Here is a 21,896-nt window from a genome sequence, read left to right on the forward strand (position 1 = left end):
ACAAGGGAGTTCAGAGCAGGGTGATAGGTATAAATCCACATAGATGTTTCCTGAATACCTATTTCACTTACAATTTTAATAAACAACAACATTGTTGGATATGAATTGTTTTACCACTTACAATGCACTTTCTGCTATGGTCAAAGCTAAAAGCTTACTCTGGTCACTGCCAGTCCCTTTTCAAATATAATAATGGAAAGGTAGGACCAAGCCCTTATCCGGCCTCTTCACAGCATGTACATGCCATGGGTAGCTGCTCGAGCAAAATAAGCAAAGGCTTGGACTGGGTATGTGAAGGATTTTCCAAACACAAAAGGTAGGGAAAAGGGGAGTTCCCACGTGTTGTTCCCAGGCTCGCTTTTCACAAGGAAGCAGTTGATGGTTTAAGTCGCAGTTCATAAACACGGTTAAAGTGCCGTGGCCGGTCTTCCCCTCCGGACATGTCTTGATGTTCATGCTATCCAGGATAAGCCATTTCTGGTTAGCAAGAACTCCTGGCGCCGGTCTGAAGATCTACAATCCGATGGACATCTGCAACCACTACTGGGGAAAACGGGATGCCGGGACTTTGCAGCAGGCCTTGTAGTGATGCACATTGGCAAGCGATATGAGGAAACATGGAACAGTGCATATGACCGGAGAACGGACCGGTGATTGAGGGTCGGGTTCTATGTCAGACGGAGGTCTGGGCGGATTAGCACGGTTCAGTTAACTGCAACTCTAGTCTGCTCTGGGGTTACGGAGACCACTAGCAATGTGACATGAAACCAGGTGAATGCCCAGAGTTGCATGTGTTTGCCAAACCTAGAAAGCTCATGCATCTGCAGCCCAATGGTGCTAGCCTTTGGGATCTTTGCAGGTGCATCGTCGCCTTTCTTGTGAACTCATGCACGTTTTGCCATCATGAAACCTGCTCAGTTCTGTGGCTGTGGCTATGTGTTCTCAGTTATCATAGGGGCCTTGGACGGTGTTGGGGTGCACGTGCTGCATCACAGTCAGGAAAAAAGGTTCAGGTTGAGGAAACCCGATTAGAGTTCAAAATCGTGGAAGCAGAGGGAAGGTTGTGCCACGTACAGTGTATACATTGTTTTAGTTAGGTCTGATACATAGTAGATACTTACATACAGAAATACATTACGGTTGTGGTTGCGTGGTCATAGATAGGGCAACCTTATAGAATAATAATAATAATAATAATAATAATAATAATAATTTGGCACTTATATAGCACTACGAACCCTAAGGTATCTGAGCGCTGCTTACGTGGTGCTCATTTATCGACCTCGGAAGGATGAAAGGCTGAGTTTGGCCCCGCCGGGATTCGAACCTGTGTTAGCAGGATCTGCATGAATGTCAGCGAGCGCTCTTCTCGCTCTGCCACTTGACCGTGTTTAGTTGATGAATTGTACTGACGTAGGATAGCATAAGGTGCGGGAAGGATTGAAATAAGCGGAAGATCGAGTCAGGAAACCTTGGCAGAAGTTTCACAATTTTCGATGTTAAGGCATAGCAGGCTGTTAACAGAAGAGAACGCAGGCCTTAGTTTGGAGCTGTAGCTCTGGTAGTTCAGCTCCAAAAACAAAACAAAAACCCTTTCCCGTTCCTCAGGAGAGAAGTCGAGGTCAGAGGCACCCATGATGCGCAGATAAGCACTAATTGCATCCAGATGCAGGGCCTGAACATAGTGGAAACGGAATATTAGTTGGTAAAGAGCAGGAAGGGATGTACCCTTTGAAGGACAAATTCTTGAGAATAGGGCACGAGGCTCTGTGATGCCAAAGAGCCAGGCAGAGTTTTAGAACACTACCACCCTCACCCGGGGCGGACACCCCATATGAATTACACTTAGACACACCATGGGGATGCCGGGAAGGGGGGTACCAATTTTGTTTCCTCACTCCGGGCCTGCCAGATGTAAGGCCAGTCCTGCCTGTGCCAAATATTGTTCGCAGTGGCAATCTTGCATGAACAGGTCTTTTTTTATTTAGGATTAGCACTAGTTACTGAGATTAAAACTGCATCTAAGGGCTCAAAGTTGTAGCTGAGAGGGACTGAGGCACTGAGAGATCCAGCGGGATGGTCACGATCAAATAAGAGCTCAAAGGGACTGAGGCACTGAGAAATCCAGCGGGATGGTCACGATCAAATAAGAGCTCAAAGGGACTGAGGCACTGAGAAATCCAGCGGGATGGTCAGGATCAAACAAGGGCTCAAAGTTGGAGCTGAGAGGGACTGAGGCACTGAGAGATCCAGCGGGATGGTCACGATCAAATAAGAGCTCAAAGGGACTGAGGCACTGAGAAATCCAGCGGGATGGTCAGGATCAAACAAGGGCTCAAAGTTGGAGCTGAGAGGGACTGAGGCACTGAGAGATCCAGCGGGATGGTCAGGATCAAACAAGGGCTCAAAGGGACTGAGGCACTGAGAGATCCAGCGGGATGGTCAGGATCAAACAAGGGCTCAAAGTTGCAGCTGGGAGGGACTGAGGCACTCAGAGACTCATCGGGATGGTCAGGATCAAACAAGGGCTCAAGGTTGCAGCTGAGAGGGACTGAGGCACTGAGAGACTCATCGGGATGGTCAGGATCAAACAAGGGCTCAAGGTTGCAGCTGAGAGGGACTGAGGCACTGAGAGACTCAGCGGAATGGTTAGGATCAAACAAGGGCTCAAAGTTGGAGCTGAGAGGGACTGAGGCACTGAGAGATCCAGCGGGATGGTCAGGATCAAACAAGGGCTCAAAGGGACTGAGGCACTGAGAGATCCAGCGGGATGGTCAGGATCAAACAAGGGCTCAAAGTTGCAGCTGGGAGGGACTGAGGCACTCAGAGACTCATCAGGATGGCCAGGATCAAACAAGGGCTCAAGGTTGCAGCTGAGAGGGACTGAGGCACTGAGAGACTCATCTGGATGGTCAGGATCAAACAAGGGATCAAGGTTGCAGCTGAGAGGGTCTGAAGCACTGCCAGACTCAGCGGAATGGTTAGGATCAAACAAGGGCTCAAAGTTGGAGCTGAGAGGGACTGAAGCACTGAGAGACTCAGCGGGATATTCAGGATCAAACAAGGGCTCAAGGTTGCAGCTGAGAGGGTCTGAAGCACTGCCAGACTCAGCGGAATGGTTGGGATCAAACAAGGGCTCAAAGTTGGAGCTGAGAGGGACTGAGGCACTGAGAGACTCAGCAGGATGGTCAGGATCAAACAATCTACTCAGATTGTGATTTTGGGATTGAAACTCGTCTCCTCGCTCTACCGCTAATAATAGTAACCACTGGAATATATCGCCTTAAGCAAAAAGGGACACCCATTTCCTGAGAAGCGAAGATATATGAGTGAGTGTGTGTGTGTGTGTGTGTGTGCGTGCGTGCGTGCGTGCGTGCGTGCGTGCGCACATGCGTATGTGTATCTGTGTGCAGGGATTGCCATGCTGGAGGCATTTTAAAAGATCCAGTGTGGAGCGGGGCACATCACTATTTAATCACAGGGAAGTTATCATCCAGCTATTGTTTTAGTTGCATATAAACAAAAAAGTGTTGATAGTGTTAATTACTGATTTTCGCACAGAGACACACACACACACAGATAGAATATTATATTGTGATTCTCAATTCCTAGCTCCTCGTTTGTACTTCCCTTATGCTTTCCCCCATATCTGTATGCATAGTCCTGTACTGTGCACTAGAGTTAGCAGGGTGGCCTTCTTACCTCAGGCCATGGGCTTGCAGCTCCTTGCTCATCTTCAGCTGCTGAAGGTCGTCAATGTCTCGGAATAGGAAGAAGACATCTTTGCACTCAGGGTGGGTTTCAAATAACCTAGAGAAGGCAGCAGAGCAAAAGTGAAACCACAGGCAAAGTGCCCACTGGCAAAAGCATTGGCAGCACCTGAATGGATGTATCTGCAGAGTACACCCCAGAAACAAACTTCAATCACTACTCCCAGAAAGATGGTGAACCCTTTCCCCCTGGGAGAAGAAGTACTTTTTGAGTTTGAATTCCTTTTTTTAAATTGTGAATTAGATTATCATAGTAAACTTTAAACCTAGAAAATCGATGAGCATTAATATTCGAACAATGCATCAACATGTAAAAGACAAAGTTTGATTATAAAAAAAAATCATAATGATTAAATACAAAAAGAAAATACACATTCAATATAGAAGCATCATTGAGAATGCGCAATATAAAATCACATATCCACAATGTTAACATAATAACCTCTACTAATAAAGTGCTTATTGTATAAATGTATCTCCGTTTTTGGTTCAGTGTCCTGTTGGAGATCATACAAATTCTTGCATTGCTTATCAGATTTCAACAGTGTTCTAGTAAAAACACCCATATTGTACCATCTAATGGACATCAAGTTAATTCGATATATAAATGCAAGTACGGCTGTTGTCAGTGGTACTTCATTGCCACTAGACACCCAGACACAGAATTTGCAACTTAAAAGCCAAGGTTCCTTATACACAAATTTACTTAACATTAGCACTCTTAAATTTTGCAGGATGAGGCGTTGGATCAGCAAGTGATTTAAAGACTGAATGGAATTACTTTGTTTAATGAACAACAATTTGTAATAAGATTGTTTTTAAAACACAAAAACGTAAATATAGAATGTTGCCTGCAGTAATGAGATTCAATCTAAATCATTGCATCCTGCAATATGCATAAGGTCATTTTCTCAAGTAGCGGGCAGAAGATCCCAGTGGTTTATCAATTACGGAAAAGCTTTTACATAGTGAATAGTGTTGAATTTTGTCAATAGTATCAGACCAGACTTTCAAGAATAGAGTTTTTTTAAACTTGCAATGTATTGTTAAAGATTAATCCATTTGCTGATACTTGCCAATATAGTTTCACTTTTGTTCAGGCCCTCAAAGATCCGAGTTTGGTGTTGCGTAAAATGTCTGAATTTTCCAATTTAACTAGCCATTTAGTGAACTGAACTCCTTTGTGAGAAATGGATAACCCCTGAAAACGTATCAAATCCAAGTATGCAGGACTATATGCTGCATCACTGATTTTGACAGTTATTTGGTGAATTCACAACGTTTTTCCCCTCCATAACATTGCAAAAGAAGTCCAGGGAGCCACCAATCACAAATATTAGTGACAGAGCCATTACAGCTCGAGTAAAAGTCAAGCGAGGAACACCATATGTAAAGGAGCAATCTCCTTACTACCTAAATAGAGTAGCACTATGTTGAGGAATTCAATCACACAAAGCTATGAAGGTGATTTTCTGACAACATGAAGAGTTGATGGTGACCAGAGAAATCTCTTTCAGGAAATTTCCAAGAAGAATTTTGTGGACATTCATTGTTAGTTCATCTTCTACACGTGTCAAATGATCTAGTTCAGCTCCTCAGGAATGTCCAGCACATAGAGGCCACTACGACAGAAACATGTCTGGGTAGGGCTTGGCAGAAGTGGATGGAGCAATTAAGGGGGCGGTGTCGGAGGAACCAGAGTACGCATACGTTTTTCAGAATGTTGCAACACCATCTCATCCTCAGCGGGTGGCCTCTATTGTCCATGCTCTGCTGCCGTCCCAACGTCTGCTAACTCTACCCTGGCATGAGTCAACCTCCGTTTGTGCTGAACATGATGCATCGGACCTCCCACTCCCCTGATCTGGAGGAGACATTTTACGGGTTACTGCTGCTGGATGTTCTAGGAGGGATGCATTGAAGAAGGAGAAATTGCTGCTTTCAGCAAAGTCAACCGTGTACGTTCTGATCTATCACGTTATACAAACATGCCCACTTTTGTGTGGATACCAACATCTAGAGTAAGTGGTCATCGAAGATAAGATACAATGGCAATTTTGGTCATGAATGCGGTCAATGGTAACCCTACACACACACACACACACACACACTTGTTCCACCAATCATGTTAACAGTTGTATGCTTGATAGGTCGGGTACTTGCGGGACAGTTGATCTTCTTCCAACTCCAAGCCACCAATTTACTTAGACTAGTGGGCTGTATAATAGCTGATTTCTAAGGAAATGTTGGCTTTGTGCTGAGCAGGCACACGGATTCCCTTAAAAATACCGGATACAAAGATGGGTCCATGTCATCGAGCAACAAAAGACATCCAACGAGGAAACGGGTGGCCAGGTAAGCGGGTGATGTGGCGGCTGAGGGACATGGGTGCCTGGAAGTGGAGGATCAGTGGGAGCATTAATGGGAGGTTAGGGTAGCAGAAGGCGGAGTTAAGTGCCTCTGCAGGCAGACAAATATGGCTGCCTAGGGGAGAGGAGGAGGTGGACTTTATGGAACATGGGCTTTAAAATATAGTGAAGCTTGAATTCCTAACCACCCGATTATCTGCCACCTCTCCCTCCGAGGCCAATTTGCAGTATGTAGTTTCCAAATCTTCATGAAAAGTGCAAATAAATGGTGTTGTCTGAAGGTGATTAATTAATTTGTGCAAGAAAAGATCAACAACACACTTAAAACATGAAGATAGTAATTTGTTTAACATTGTATTCAGACAATGAATAAAACACTGCATGGCTATTTGAATGTGACATTCAGGTCATCCCTGAGGAGGTGTTTTGCCATGTCCCATTACACGTGTGAAAACCATATTCATCTCTGCCTCTTTTCTATCCATGCCCTCACTTGCAGCCTCACGTGTACAAGTAAAATCACAACTACAGGTACCACAATGCAAAGAAACAAACAGTGCAGGATGCGTCGCTTGCTCCTGCCATGGGGCATAGGCATAGTACTACCTTTAGTCCAATCAAACTTCATGCAGGAGCATCCCATCCAGTCAGATGGTCTTTGCATTTTGGTACTTATGGTTTGGCATTAATGCCAGCATCACCATAAAGTACAGATGCAAAGATGCCATGTCTGGCATGAATGGACCCAGCAATGTGAGATTCCTCCAGCAGTGCCATGTCAGTGCAGTAGTTCCCCAGCATTGCCCAATCCACGCTGCAGGATTCTAGTAGCAGGAGTCTCCTGAAGCAATGCACTATCAAGGGTTCAGAAAAGGTACAGACAGAACTTTCCCCATGGTTCCTTACCGGTGCACTAGTACTCTTGTAAGGGGTGGTCCTCCAGAAGAATATTTTCAGTGCAATATCAGTGAAGTAGGGTAACACTAGTCTAATCTTCCTTCGTCCAGCCCCTGTCACTGCTGTGAGAATTGGCAGTGTGCGCCTCCGTCATCATCTGCCTCCAGGCCTCCAGTAGTGTTAGCTTCCTCCAGAAGAAACCTACCAGTACTACAGGATCCCAAAAGAGCCCGGTCTGTGCTATAGAACTCCAGCACAGTGGGCATTCTACTGCTATACGGCTATGGGAGCTTCCTACAGCAGTGCCCCGTCAGTGCTATAGCCAACTAGCAGTGTGGGCTTCCTCCAGCACGCCTTGCCAGGGGTACAGGCCCCTACCTCTTTAAGATTCTCCCAGCAGTCCTTGTCATGGGCAGATGCCACCACCACTGTATGCTTTCTCCAGGGGTGCCTCAACATTGCTGTAGACCTCCAGCAGTGTGGACTTCCTCCAGAAGTGATGTAGTTGTTCAGTAGTTCAGGCTTCCTTTAACAGTGCCACATCAGTGTGAGCTTCCTCCAGCGGTATCCTATCTAGAGTACAGGACACAGCAGTGCTAGTTTATTGCAAATGTACACTGTCAGTGCTAATGACTCCAGCAGTGTGAGCTTCTCGCTGCAGGCCCGGTCAGCGCTACTGACAAAAGATGTGTGATCTTCCTCAAGTAATCCCCCGTCGGTACTATGTGATCTCCCCCGTCAGTACTATGTGATCTTCCTCCAGTAATCCCCTGTCGGTACTATGTGATCTTCCTCCAGTAATCCCCTGTTGGTACTACGTGATCTTCCCCCAGTAATCCCCTGTCGGTACTATGTGATCTTCCTCCAGTGATCCCCTGTCGGTACTATGTGATCTTCCTCCAGTAAACCCCTGTCAGTACTATGTGATCTTCCTCCAGTAATCCCCTGTCGGTACTATGTGCTCTTCCTCCAGTAATCCCCCGTCAGTACTATGGAAGCCAAGTAGAGTTAGCCTCCTCCAGAAGTACGTTGCCAGAGTTATATGTTTCTAGTCATGCAGTGTCTCAATGTGGTGGCATCCCTCCATCAACACCCTGTGAAAGGCCCCAAAGGCCCCAGCATCATGATCTCCCTACAGATGTAGACTTGTAGTGCCTCATTACTGTAGCAGTGAGCTGGTGTTCTGTCAGTGCTATAGGGATCCAGCAGTGTGAGACTAATCCATAAGTACAATTACTGCTATAGGATATCAGCAATGCCATACCAGTGCTATACAACTGTACTGGGGGGATGTTCACTCTGACTGGCCCTTTTATCCCCTGATGGGTATTACTGGAGGTAAAAGAAGGCAGGAGCGGAAAGGTGGAGACATGGGGCCTCATTACAATGAGTGCGGACCCGTAATGAACGGTGCCGGTAAGGGACCGGCACTGTTCATTACGGGCCACACTATTACGAGGTCTGCAGCAGGTCCTGCTCTGGAACGCCTGGTCAGACCAGACGTCCCTAGCGGGACCCGCTAGCAGACCAGGATGCTAACAATGGGCCTGTCATTAACGGGCCTGTTGTTAGCATCCTCCTCATTCCCATTGAGCCCTAGAGGGGCTCAATGGGAATGGGTATGTACCAGGTCTGGGTCCCGCGAAAGTGAATTACCGGGCCCTCCAAGGTCAGAATGGCCCGGTAATTCCTCATTCCTGGAACCCGGACCCAGACCCGGTACCCAGTACCCGGTATGGGGGTAGCCATGCCACTTTTAGTGGCATGGCTACCTCCATACTCGTAATGAGGCCCATAGTGTTATCTTGTTTGAGGGAAGAAGACAGAGACGGTGTCATTTAGAGCTCTTTGAGACTAAAATGAGGGTACAAGGTTAGATCCTATTTGTGGGTGATTTGAGAATGTGAGGGCCCCACTCTGCCCAAAGCCTAATGCACCCAAAGAAAAAAGGGTCTTTGACCTGACGTGGGATTGCAGTCTGCACCAGGGAAGAGTGGGGAAGGGTAGGACAGTGAGAGGTGAGAGTAAAGGATTCTGCCGTATTGTGTTTAATCTGGCTGGTTTTGAGCTGCTGAGGTTGTCTTTTTACTGAGAACAAATCTCTAACTTGAACAAAAAATACATTCCTCTAAAAGTGGCCTATGAATGAACAGTTGGTGGTCTATTGATCAAGACCAGTGTAACTATAATCGTTCATGCCCACAGGCCCACGTGGCCCAACAGAAAATGTCCCGTTCTCCAAGTTTCCCAATCCACTCAACCTCTGGCGATGCTGATGAACAAGCCAACTGTGATACACAGATAAGTAAATCATTGCCAATTATATCAGAAATTACCAATTCATTATCTTTGTGGAGTACCAACTTGATCTCAACTTGAAGCATTATAGTAATGTCACCTAACTCTCCATACAAGTCAGGAGAGTTATTCTAGTCATTTCATTCCTTTTCTCTTACAAACCGGAATACTACAATAGATTCCAAGTCCTGGTTGTCATTTAAGATATGATATGAGGTGGCATTTGTAATGCACCTGGACCAAAGTGTTTTTTAGGTGCACCAAGACAAGGAGGGGAAACAACGTGAGGACAAAATAACGATCTTACGAGGTATTCTTTCTTTACTCACTTTCCTGCAGAAGATCACCGTTTCCAGAGCTCTGGTCCTCTCTAGTTTCAAGTTCTTCCAGAGTGACCTGTGGTAATAATCAGCAAATGGCAGCGCCATTTCTATTGGTCTGCGATCCAGCAGCCCTCTGTTTGGGAGGTACTGGCACTACTTTTAGAGGATGCACCAAGATTCTAGGTTGCGTCTAGAAAGATTCGACTTGTTTGTAACAAGAACATCATTGTGTTTCTCATTTCACTGCTGCGAAACATATTACACAGAGCTAATAATTGTTAGCAAAGTTCAAAATAATGCACTTTAGCTGCAAAAATGCCGTCCAGGAAAAGTATGTATGAGGTTGTTTAAAAGTGGCACTCTTTGCGCAGTGTTGATACGAAATACAGTGGATCAGTCCACCACATGATCACAAACCTTAGGTGTTTCAGGCCCTGAGTGCCCACCCTCCCAACATTTCAACAGTGCTTGCTCCCCTGATCTCTGGGATTTCTATAGGTGAAGTGCTCGGGTAGATCTTAAGTTCATAGCAACCAAGGGTCACCATGTCATCTGGACACCTACAACGAGTTCGGCCATTTTGAAGAGCAGCATTTTTACAAGACGGAACTTTTAGGCCCATACCTATTATAGGGCAAGGCCAACACAACTGCAAGTCTCTCAATTCAAAGTGATAGGGGGTCATTATAAGTTTGGCGGTAGCCATGACGGTAAATACCGACAATGCTGCTGCCGGAGTCTTTTTTTTACCGGCACCCGGCAATGGGGATGTACTGGGGCATTCCAGCCCAGGCAGACGCAGTAATTCCCCTTCACTGGGTGCCGGTAAAATGTGCTCCCCATTCCCGCTTGAGTCCCTTAGGACTCAATGGGAATGGGGGGCCAGTAGCGCCGGCACCGTTAATAGCGGTGCTGGCGCTACCGTGTAGGTCTGCTCGTGGGTGCGGTTCCGCCCGGCAGGTCAGACCTGCCGGGCAGATGGGCACCCGCTCGCAGATCTCATAGTTTGCCGGTCCGGTAACAACGGTACCAGTAAACTTACCGGTACCGTTGTTACCGGACCGGCAACCTTGCAATGAGGACCATACTCTCTGAAATGTCAATACTTGCTTCCTATACGACTTGGGATCATTTAACCAGTACTGGAAGATGTAGTCTGGTTTCCTGAGATGTATAGTAAAGTATGACATATGAAAATGTTCTGTGGCGTGGGCTCAAAATAAAAGAAGTTTTTGAGAGCCAATTGCTTTTAATGCTTTTCTTTCAGACATGAGGCTAATACCTAAGTGAAGTATGTCTATGTTGTGTTACCCCCTCAATACAGGCAGATATGGTTGGTAACCTCACGCCAGCCTGAGCCAGGTTGCCCGTGCACAGCAAGGGATCAAGGCTGTTACCAGCCATATCCACATACCAGCGAGCGTGTTAAATCTATTAGCACCTGGGGCATTCATCATCCAGAGTGCCAATGACTTTTTAAGGGAGATTGCAGCCACCATTAACGCATGTACCCAATTTCCCTAAACAAATTGTGGAAAACAAGATGGCGGTCATACAAATAGTAAATGGAAAAGGTCCCTTCACTATTTCCATTTCTAGGACCAGGAGCGGACGTGATGACGTGGCAGAGGGAGGAACAAAGGGTGGATAGGTAATTCGGGGCAATTGGAGGACAGGTACAATCAGGGCGAGGGGTAGGACTGACAAGAACAAGGAAGTGCATTGCCGGAGTAGTGGGCAAATTAATTGAAATGATAGACACAGGTAAGAGCGCAGGTGGCCAGGAGTGAACGCATGAACTCACTGTGCACTCCAGGCATCCCGATTGGCCACTCGACCAAGTGCTAATATTTATTTCAGGGAAGCATTTGTATTTGTTTCTGTATGCTTTTCATATTCGTTCGTTAAGAGTGCATATTTCTTTGCAGATTGTACAGAACATATTTGTTGATGCAGTCTTAACATCAAAAGTTCCCTCTTAAAAGAAGCCAAATGGGCAGGTGGGAAAACTCTGGCGCAAACTGGGCAGAAAGAGTGAGCAGGTGAGGACGCCAGGGTTGCAGATGACAGGCTGCACCAGGAGCACAGAGCCCCCGCTACTCATCCATTCAAACACTTGCAAAGTAATGCAATAAAGCTTAAAATCTGTTCTCAGTTTAACTGGTAGCCTCCAGGCATCCATCCTGCGTGATCGGATTAAACTGCTCTGTTCTGCTACATTTAAATCAATTGCGTTCTCCAGATGTGATTACCAGAGGACTTGAAAACAGAGCCTGCAGCCCAGGGCACATCATGTATCGAATGCTCTGATGTCAGCAGGCCTGGAACTGGAGGCAGTGGGTTGTTATGTAAAGTACACCCTGCATGAAAGCTGCTAGGTGGAGAGCATTGGAGGCTGAAGTCCTCCATTGCTCTCAACAGAGGGGCCGAAACTCCCCCTGACATGGTCTGCCTGCTACCTTCTATTCAAACTGGCCCCTGGTGAGAGGGGGGCTCATAGTACATGACACTGTGGGGGTCATTACGACCCTGGCGCTAAGGGATTACCGGTACCGGTAAGGGTACCGGTACCGGTAATCCCTTAGAGCCCAATTCCCATAACGGCGGCTGGAACCAGCCGTTATTGCAGGGACCCGCAAAGGGACCCTGGCGATAATTGCCGTACCGCAATTTGCGGTACCGTAATTACCGCCTTTCCCCATTCCCATTATGCCCTATGGGGCAAAAATGGGAATGGGGAAGGGCCATGGTGAAATGGGGAAGTACCGCCCCGCCAACCTTGGAATGGGGTGGTACTTCCCCATTTCACCATGGTGGACTTGTTACAATACCGGCAGCAACCATGGTGCTAATAGCGCCATGGTTTAGCGCCGGTTTTGTAATGAGGGCCTGTGTCTGCCCGCTGCCTGCTGTTCAAACCAGCTCCGGGTGACAGGGGGTCTCCGTCTCAAACACTAGGCCTCATTACGAGTCTGGCGTTAAGGGTTGCCACCGGACCTGTAAAACACTTTACCGGCGCCTGATATCCCGGTGCCACCAGGACACAAGTCCCGACGGCCGGGGATGTCAGGCGCCGGAAAATGTTGTTCCCCATTCCTGTGGAATCCCATAGGACTCCATGGGAGTGGGAAGACGAAAGCACCGTCACAGTTGCCAACGGTGCCGGTGCTTGTGTGAAAACTGCGGGCGGGTGCCGCTGTAGGTCAGAGTTGTTGTGTGGCAGTCCGGAAAGGGGGCCGGTACTTTGCAGCGGGCACCCTTATTTCCGGACCCCCACACTTGCAATGAGGCTCACTGTCTGCTCTTCAAACTGTCTCCGGGTGAGAGGTGGGGTTCTAATACATGTGCATATAACCTTTGATCTCACTGCACACATTGGCAGCCGGTGCGAGGGGTGGCACTTTTATGTCACAGCGACCACAAAGAATGGAAAGTGGCACCACTTCAGTAATTAAGGAGTCCATCGCCTACCTTTCGCCACAGACTTCCTACTGGTGGGCTCGGACCAGCCCATGCACCTTCCTGCCTTGTCCTGATCCTGGAGGTCCGACTGCTGAAACAGCGAGGAATGCTGAAACGGTTGTCCTGCATGTGCCATGCAGTGTATGCTTAATTCAAAGGTCTTCTGTTGTGCATTTTCCCACTTGCACCACAGATACACCGTCATTTTCAGACACCGTCAGGCACATAGGCTTCATCGTAGAAACAAACTGAGCACAGTGTGACGTCCCAGTTGTGTTGGTGCGCATGCGCGGGCCTCGTTATGGTCCCGCGCATGCGTAGTTTAATAAAGTGCGCCCGGGCGGCAGTTCCCGCCGGGACGCGGAGCAAGCAGCATCGCGTCCCGTGTATTCTTGTGTGGTCCGTGTCTGCATGTGTGCGTGGGCCCTCACGGCCAGATACAACAACTGGCGACGAGGCGGGATCGGCGCCACAGCGCTCGCCCCACGAACGGGGGAGTGTGACACACGTCACCGGCACGAGAGTACAAGACGCGGATTGAGCGAAAACATTCGTCGCTTCGAGGCAGTAGCGGCCTGCACAGGTGCTCGTGCGCTGCCACGAGGAAAATTTTTGGAACTCTTGTTTGTTCCCAGCAACCTGGGGACAATCCAAAAAAAAAAAAAAAGAACCGGACACGAGGCCAGTGACGGGACACAGCGGAAGGTGTGCGGAACAGCGCATCAACCAGGTTAGCGGCCTCTATCCCACCGAGAGGTGCCTGTGCGACCTGTGAAAATGACAAGCAGTGAGGATGAAGCAGAAGTGACGACAAGAGTGGTGAGGACACAACAGGGTTCGCTGCTGCCCATGCAGGAGTTCGACATGTCAGGGCCCCCGTCCAAGTTGGGTCCCAGGTGGCTCCTATGGGTCAAGAAGTTGGAAATGTACTTTACTGCGACGGGGACTTCGAATGACGACGCAAAAAGGGCGACCCTTCTGTATTCAGCTGGCCTGGACATTATGCGAATCTATGAATCATTTGCCCTACCAGTGGTCACGTATGACACGGTCAAGACCGCGCTGGAGAACCATTTCATCCCACAGTCAAATGTCGACTACGAAAGGTTCCTGTTCTGCAGGGAGAGGCAAAGGGAGGATGAATCTCTCGATCAGTTCTGCGCCAGACTGAGATTGATAGCCAGCACGTGCCGCTGGGACAACGACGAGCTGATGATAAGGAACCAGGTGCTCCAGGGCTGCAGTTCGGGCAAATTGCGACGTCAAGTACTGAGGGAGCCAGGATGGTCACTGCAGCAGATACTTGACAGTGGGAGGACGTACGAGCTAGCAGAGTCCAGAGGTGCGAGCATGGACGCAGCAGTCAGGCCAAGTGCAAGGGAGGAGGCCTTTGCCGTGTCCAAGAGAACGAAGCAGAAAGAGAAGTGGACCCCGAAGGCATCGGAGACCAGGCATCCGTCCGTGCCTGGGTCGATTTGTCCGGACTGCGGATATGACTTACCTCACGTGGAGGAGTGCCCCGCCAAGACGAGGTCGTGCGGGCGGTGCAATGGTCTGGGGCACTATGCTCGAATGTGCCACGCACCGGCCCCTGTCCCCACACAGAGAGGTCCCGCGAGAGCGAGAGGCGGCGGATTCAGAAGGCAGCGCAGCATTGCTACCCTCGAACAGGAGATACGGAAACTGCAGCTCGCGGAGGAGGAGGAGGAAGAGGACGAAGAAGAGGTTTTCTTCATCTCTAACATTGCCTCGGGGAACAAAAGGAGGAGGCAGCCCAGGTGCGTGGTGGACATATTGGGTGTGCCGACCCAGATACTGATAGATACAGGCGCTTCTGTGTGTGTGCTGGCAGAGGAGGACTATCAGAAACTTCCAGGCCCGCCGCCACTGGACATGTCCACGGCGAAGATATTTACTTTTGGAGGGGACACCCCGCTACCACTCAAGGGTGTGTTCGTGTCACCTGTGTCGAAAGGGGGCAGGAGCATCAAGGCCAAATTCTTTGTTACAGACGTGAGCCCCCACTCACTTCTCAGCTGCGCGGCGTCGGAGGCCCTTAACCTGGTTCATTTTGCATATGGTGTATACCAGATAGACATTGAGACATTGCTGGACAGGTTCTCGAGCATCTTCAAAGGCATTGGGAAACTCAAAGCACCCCCCATGCGCCTCCACATCGACGAGTCCATCAGACCGACGGCCCTCAAGCACCGCAGGATCCCGTTTCACCTGCGGGAAAAAGTGGAGGAGGAACTCTGATCACTAGTGGAGATGGACATCATTGAGAGAGTGGAGGGGCCAACGCCCTGGGTGTCCCCGATAGTGGTGGCCCCCAAGCCAAAGCAACCAGGCGCCGTGAGAATCTGCGTGGACATGCGCCTCCCAAATGCCGCTATTAAGAGGGAGAGGCACCTTACACCCACTCTGGATGACATCATCGGAGAGCTTCAGGGGGCGAGAGTGTTCTCGAAGTTAGACCTACGAGCGGGCTACCACCAGCTCGAACTACACCCGGACTCTAGGTTCATAACTACGTTTACGACGCATGACGGCCTCTTCCAGTTCAAACGGTTGAGCTTCGGCATCTCATCAGCCGCCGAAGTTTTCCAGAACACCATTAGAGGAGCGTTGGCTGGCCTCAAAGGGGTGCTGAACATGAGCGACGACATTTTAGTCTTCGCGGACTCTGAACGGGAACACATGAAGAGGTTGGAGGACACGCTCCTGAGGTTGAAGAACTTGGGGCTCACCCTCCATCGGCAAAAATGTGAGTTCTTCAAGGACCGTATTGGTTTCTTCGGGTTCATTTTCCACACAGCTGGTGTGTCGCCCGACCCAGCCAAAGTGAAGGACATTAAGGAAGCCCCCGCCCCCCAGTCACCTACGGAAGTGAGGAGCTTCCTGGGGATGGTAACTTATTGCGGGCGCTTCATCAAGGGGCTGGCGTCGCTGGCGGAACCACTCAGAGTGCTAACGAGGAACGACGCTGAGTGGAAATGGGGGGCCAATGAGCAGGAGGCGTTCCAGACTCTGAAGAATGCCCTTTCGGATGGAGACACCATGGCCTACTTCAACCCCAAAGTAGAGTCCGAGGTGGTGGTTGACGCTAGTCCGGTGGGAGTGGGGGCGGTGCTAATGCAACCTGACGCACGTGGAGACATGCGCCCCATCGCATATGCGAGTAAGGCCTTTTCGGACACGGAAACGAGATACTCACAGATTGAACGGGAAGCGCTAGCCATCCTGTGGGGCTGTCGCCACTTCCGGTTGTACATACTGGGCAAACCTGTAGTGGTGGTGACGGGCCACAAGCCACTCCTGCCCATTCTGGCAGGGGGAGCCTCCAAAACCCCCCCCAGGATCGAGAGGTGGATGCTAGCCCTGATGGAGTACGGGGTGAAACTCATATACCGACCAGGCACGAACAACCCGGCCGACTACCTGTCGCGCCATCCCAACAAGGAGAGCGCTGTCACCGACATCGGAGCGAATGAGTGCCACGGGCTGTTGTGTCAGGTGGTGGAAGGGTCCCTTCCGATGGCAATATCAAGGCTAGAGATGGCAACGGAATGTTCCAAGGACGAAGTGTTCACCATTGTCAAGAATGCCGTGAGAAGCGGCGAGTGGAGGGAAGTGCTGCAGGACAACTCCCGCCGGCAAGCGGAGGCTCAGAGTGACCTTCGAGCGCTCTGGAAGGTCAAGGATGAACTCTCAGTCGCGGACGATGGACTAATACTTCGAGGGCGGCAAATTGTAATCCCGCAGGCACTGCGGTCAAGGATCCTCGAACTTGCCCACATCGGACATCAAGGGATTGTCAAAATGAAGGCTCGGCTGAGAAACAAAGTATGGTTTCCGGACCTGGAGGGGCGAGTGGAGAGTTTCGTAAGGAGGTGCATCGCATGTCAAGCGGCGGCCCCGGGTGACAGAGCTCCGCCGATAAGGTCGATGGAGCGCAGTTGCCGTCCGTGGGAAACTGTCCATGTGGATTTTGGCTCGACTGGTCGGGGAATGTACTTTCTGGTGGCAGTGGACCAATGGTCCAGGTATCCCGAGGTGGAGGTGGTACACTCGACGGCGACAGAGTTTGCAACGAAGGCACTTGACAAAATGTTTGCCACCCATGGATTCCCAGCCCTCCTGTGCTCGGACAATGGACTACCTTTCACAGGCAGCCAATTCGCGACTTACCTCCGTGAAAGGGGGATCCGGCATCGCAGGGTGTCCCCGCTCTGGCCGCGGGCCAACGGGGAGGCCGAAAGAATGATGAGGACTCTCAACAAGGCCCTGAGGATCTCCGCCTGCGGCGGTGAAGACCTGGAGAGGAAGCTCGTGGAGTTTCTGAGGGAATACCGCACGACGCCCCACCAGTCCACGAGAGTGGCCCCAGCTGAGGCACTATTTGGGCGATGCCCAAGGGGAATGTTGCCGGAGGAGGATGGCCGGCTGCCCGGAGTAATAGACGATGATGGTGTCCGGGACGAACGGGCCAGGCGCAATGATAAAGAAAGTGAAAGGAGGGGCCTGCAAGAAAAGGAGGTGCGAGTGGGTGACGCAGTGTTGGTCCGGAACAGGCACCCCGAGGGGAAGTTGTCCTTGCCCTTCGAGCCGCGCCCGTGGAAGGTAACGCACGTCAAAGGCACCATGGTGACGGCAGCCTGCGACCGAGGGACAGTCACGCGCAACCGGTCTTTCTTCAAACGCATTGAAAGACCGGCAGAGAATGGACCAGTAGAGGAAGGCGCAGGGCAGGCTGGTCCAGAAGATCTGGAGAGCGGGCAGGCGGGCCCGCCAGGAGGTCCGAAGAGGGGGCAGGGCAAGGAAACATCGAGGCTGGAACATGACGACCCTCCTCCGCCTCCCGCCTCACCAAGGTACCCTACCCGCCGTGAAAGGCGATTGCCCGGGCATTTCAAGGACTATGTCCTGGACTCACGTGACTGAACTGAATGAGGCAAGGGGAGACTCAAGTGGTCACATGGCCGCCCGGAATACCTGGCGTGCAAGGTGATGCGCGTTTAACTGTTTACGTTGTTTTGGTTGAAGTTAAAAAGGGATGTGACGTCCCAGTTGTGTTGGTGCGCATGCGCGGGCCTCGTTATGGTCCCGCGCATGCGTAGTTTAATAAAGTGCGCCCGGGCGGCAGTTCCCGCCGGGACGCGGAGCAAGCAGCATCGCGTCCCGTGTATTCTTGTGTGGTCCGTGTCTGCATGTGTGCGTGGGCCCTCAGGGCCAGATACAACACACAGCACGATTTTGAAAGCCCAGGTAGTCTCCGAACACTGTGCCCGGGCCTGGGCTCGGCTAGGGCTCCCTTCAGTCCCACAGTAACCTGCAGGGCTTTCGCCTGGGCGAGTTTGCAGAGCACATCATGAGTTAGCGAGTGCGTGCTCCAAGAGACGTGACCTTTCTGTTATTAGCAGCCAGTCAAAGTAACAGCGGTGCGAAAACTTCCAAACTGAATTATTGTTACCAATTCAGTGCAATATTCACGGTAATGGCTATTCCCTATTTTGGAGTTCAACTGGGCTCAGTTGGGGCAGGCACGATTACTGCATGCCAGCAGTACTTTTTCGAAGACTTTGGTTAAGTGCGACTCCCGTGGGAACTTCGATGACTGCTAATCTTTGGGTAGTTCGTTAGAAAAGCTGACGTCCTTGTGAGGTTAAGGTTTTGCCTGGTGAATAAGACTGTGGATGTTGCGTGGTAATGGTAATTCCACCTAGGTTAATACCGCTATTGCAAATGGAAGTAGAACACATAATTGTGCAGAGAGTTAAAACAGGAGGTTTTCCAATATACCGACGATTTTACCATTCCCTTTCACCATTCCTATCCCTGAGGTCCACAGCCACCCCCCCACAGCCCCCACCCTTCTTCAAACTAGGGATCTGCTCCCTGCTATGTCCTCCCCTGGTGGCTTGTAGATCCCTTGCTGCCAGACTGCCTGCCCTTCCCTGTTCCCTTGTTTCTCTGCTTCCCTCACTGTGCCCCCCCTTTGATCGTAAAGTGCTCCATTGCTTCCCAAAGCTAGGTCTCCCCTCAATAAATACCCTAAAAATAATCACACAACTTGTAACGGGCCCTTAATACCCACAGTCGTATTCAACAGGCAAAATCCTAACCACAAGGACTGCATCTTTTCTACAGAACTACCCAAAGATGGCAGACACCTTCAACAATCAAAAGCCGCACATCAGGAAGCACTAATTGTGGTGCACATGGAAGTCTGGCTTGCCCATGGCATTCTCAAAAATATTGCTAGCTCCTTCCTCTGGAGGATTTGCTCCTCACCGATTTGCGGTCTTCACTGTTCAGGCTGTTCACACCTCAGGCTGCGCACCAGTCTTTTTACACGCACACCACACCTCGCATCGCAATCAATCAGCCCAACGCAAAAACCCAGTCCAGGCCCCTTGCAACCTGAACACCCTGACACACCCATTGCTACACACCCCCGATCTCTACGAGGAACAGCCTCCACAGGCTGTGCACCAGACTCTTTACACAAGTACCACACCTTGCATCGCAATAAATCGGCCCACCACAATCTATAAACTAGGCCCCACGCTACCCAAAATCCCTAACACAACCATTGCCTCGCACCCTCTGACGTTCACGAGGAACAGATTCATCAGATTTCGCACCCAATTCATTCGACGCTTCCCTCTCCACGCTGCCCAACCACTGCGAAATCCGCCAACATGCGATCCCGCCAGTCAAAACCGCAAAGCCATCAACTGTGCGCTCATCAACACAAGATCAGTCTCGGCCCACGCAGCAGATATCCTTGACCTCATTACATCCAACGACCTTAACTTGTTTGCTATCACGGAAATGTGGCTCCATCCCGCTGCTGGCCCAGCCCTTTTCATTGCAATCCCCCCTGGTTTCACCTCCTTAAGATGTGATTGATCTTTAAAAATAGGAGGCAGCATCACCCTCATCTTTAAAAACACCCTCACCATCAAGGTCACGCAAACCATTGTCATCCCCAATTGTGTGAAACCCTACTCACTAAGATCTTCATGTCGCCCACTGACTCCATCACACTCCTCCTTGTCTATCGTCCACCTGGCCGCAGCCCCACCTTTGAAGACAACTTAATGCAGAGTATCTTCACCTCCATCAAACCCAAGTCCAAAATCATAATCCTTGGGGACCTCAACCTAGGCCTCAATGACCCAGCTGACCCCATGGCCACCAGTGTAGCCTTGGCACTTATCCATGCCAGCATCGAACAACGCTCTCTTGAGCCTACCCATGACCAAGGCTGCACCTTAGATTGGTTAAGCGACTTCTACTGCAACATCCCCACCCCGGTCACCTCCCGCTGCGCATGGTCGGACCACTACATCATAGCATTTGAAATCCCCCATTCAGAACGCCTCAGATCATCTCACCCTTCCAAACCTGAATGCATGGCCCGATGCATCAAAAACCTCAACCCGACCAACCTTGCACCTACAGTAACAGACCTTGCAGCACTGGTTGACTTCTACATGCCATCTGTCGCACAAGCAGTAAAAACGCTCACACCTCTCAAACCCATAAAACTCAAACCCACTCTAAAAAATGCTTGGTTCACTCCTAAACTCTGTGAAATATGCGCCAATAAGTGTACCGCCGAGGTAGCCTGGATAAAAGAACCCTCCACTTCTTCCAAAGCCCTTTTATCCTTGCTTGCCAAAAAGTACAAAAAGGAAATTCACGCCACCAAAGCCAACAGCTACAATTCTAAAATGTGTAATGCCTCATCCAACTCCAAATCTCTGCCCCCCAGCCAGACCCAACAGCAGACAGCACATGGTGCGAAAGGTCCAAGACACCCTAACTGCAAAGGGCAATTCCCTCAACAACAAAAAAAGCCACCAAGCAATTTACCATGCTCACCAAACCACCACCGCCCACAGCACAGATCCCATCACTGTCCCACTCCAGCACCCCGTTCAGCTTCCACCCAGTCTCAGACATGGGAGTCTCTAGGATCCTCAAGAGCCTCAAACCATCACACTGTAAAAGAAATTCCTGTCCAGTGCCTATCATCAAAGATTGTGCCAAGAGCACTCATACCCCTCTTCACAGCCATCATTAATGCATCCTTCTCCACCAACCCAGTGCCAACTTCCCTGAAGGAAGCATGGGTCCTATCGCTCTTCAAAAAAAAAAAGCCTTGTCCCATCCATCCCGACAAACTATTGCCCCATTACCACAGTTCCCTACCTCCTGAAGATCCTGGATCGTGTTGCCTGCATCCAGGTTGAACAATATCTAGAGGAAATCCATATTCACTCGCAAATCAGGATTCCGCCCCAAGCATGGAGCTGAAACTGCCCTATTAGATCCAAAAATACAAACTGATGCCATCAAATAGACTGCAAACCAGCCCTCCTGATGATGCTAGACCTCTCTGCAGCATTCGATTTGGTAGACAAACTAAATCCTCTGTTCTCAACTCACTACAACAGCTAACTTCTCGCCATCAGTCTCTGACTGGGTGAGAGCGTTCTTAGCCGACAGATCCTCCCGTGTCTTCATGAACGACTTCCCTGCCAAACCTACTCCTGTCACTTGTGGAGTCCCCAAAGGTTCTTGCCTCTCCCCCACTCTCTACAACATTTACACTGAACCTCTCTTTGATGACCTTGACCTACTAGGCATCTCATACACAAACTATGCTAATGATACGCAGCTCCTTATCTCACTCTCTCCAGATCCTACGCCCAGCACCCAGCAACCATAAATGCTGTCTATAAGCTCAATCAAAATTGGATGGT

At 49.9% G+C, this 21,896-nt stretch overlaps 1 protein-coding gene and 1 long non-coding RNA gene across 5 annotated transcripts in view; one reads left to right on the forward strand and one right to left on the reverse strand.

The window, feature by feature from the left end:
• The window catches only part of LOC138566675 (neuroglobin-like), a 370,623-nt gene that overhangs the window by 205,679 nt on the left and 143,048 nt on the right, over window positions 1-21,896 (reverse strand). For all 4 annotated transcript variants that reach the window (XM_069644241.1, XM_069644243.1, XM_069644242.1 and 1 more), the window contains one exon: window positions 3,703-3,810. In XM_069644241.1, the coding sequence (XP_069500342.1) occupies window positions 3,703-3,810 (108 nt within the window). The remainder of the gene's footprint in view (window positions 1-3,702; window positions 3,811-21,896) is intronic.
• Window positions 1-21,896, forward strand: part of LOC138566676 (uncharacterized) — a 134,868-nt gene that overhangs the window by 95,373 nt on the left and 17,599 nt on the right. The gene's annotated exons all lie outside the window — the stretch shown is intronic.

The sequence above is a fragment of the Ambystoma mexicanum genome, chromosome 2p, assembly GCF_040938575.1.
Source record: "Ambystoma mexicanum isolate Mex_15411 chromosome 2p, UKY_AmexF1_1, whole genome shotgun sequence".
In the NCBI taxonomy this organism is placed as follows: domain Eukaryota; kingdom Metazoa; phylum Chordata; class Amphibia; order Caudata; family Ambystomatidae; genus Ambystoma; species Ambystoma mexicanum.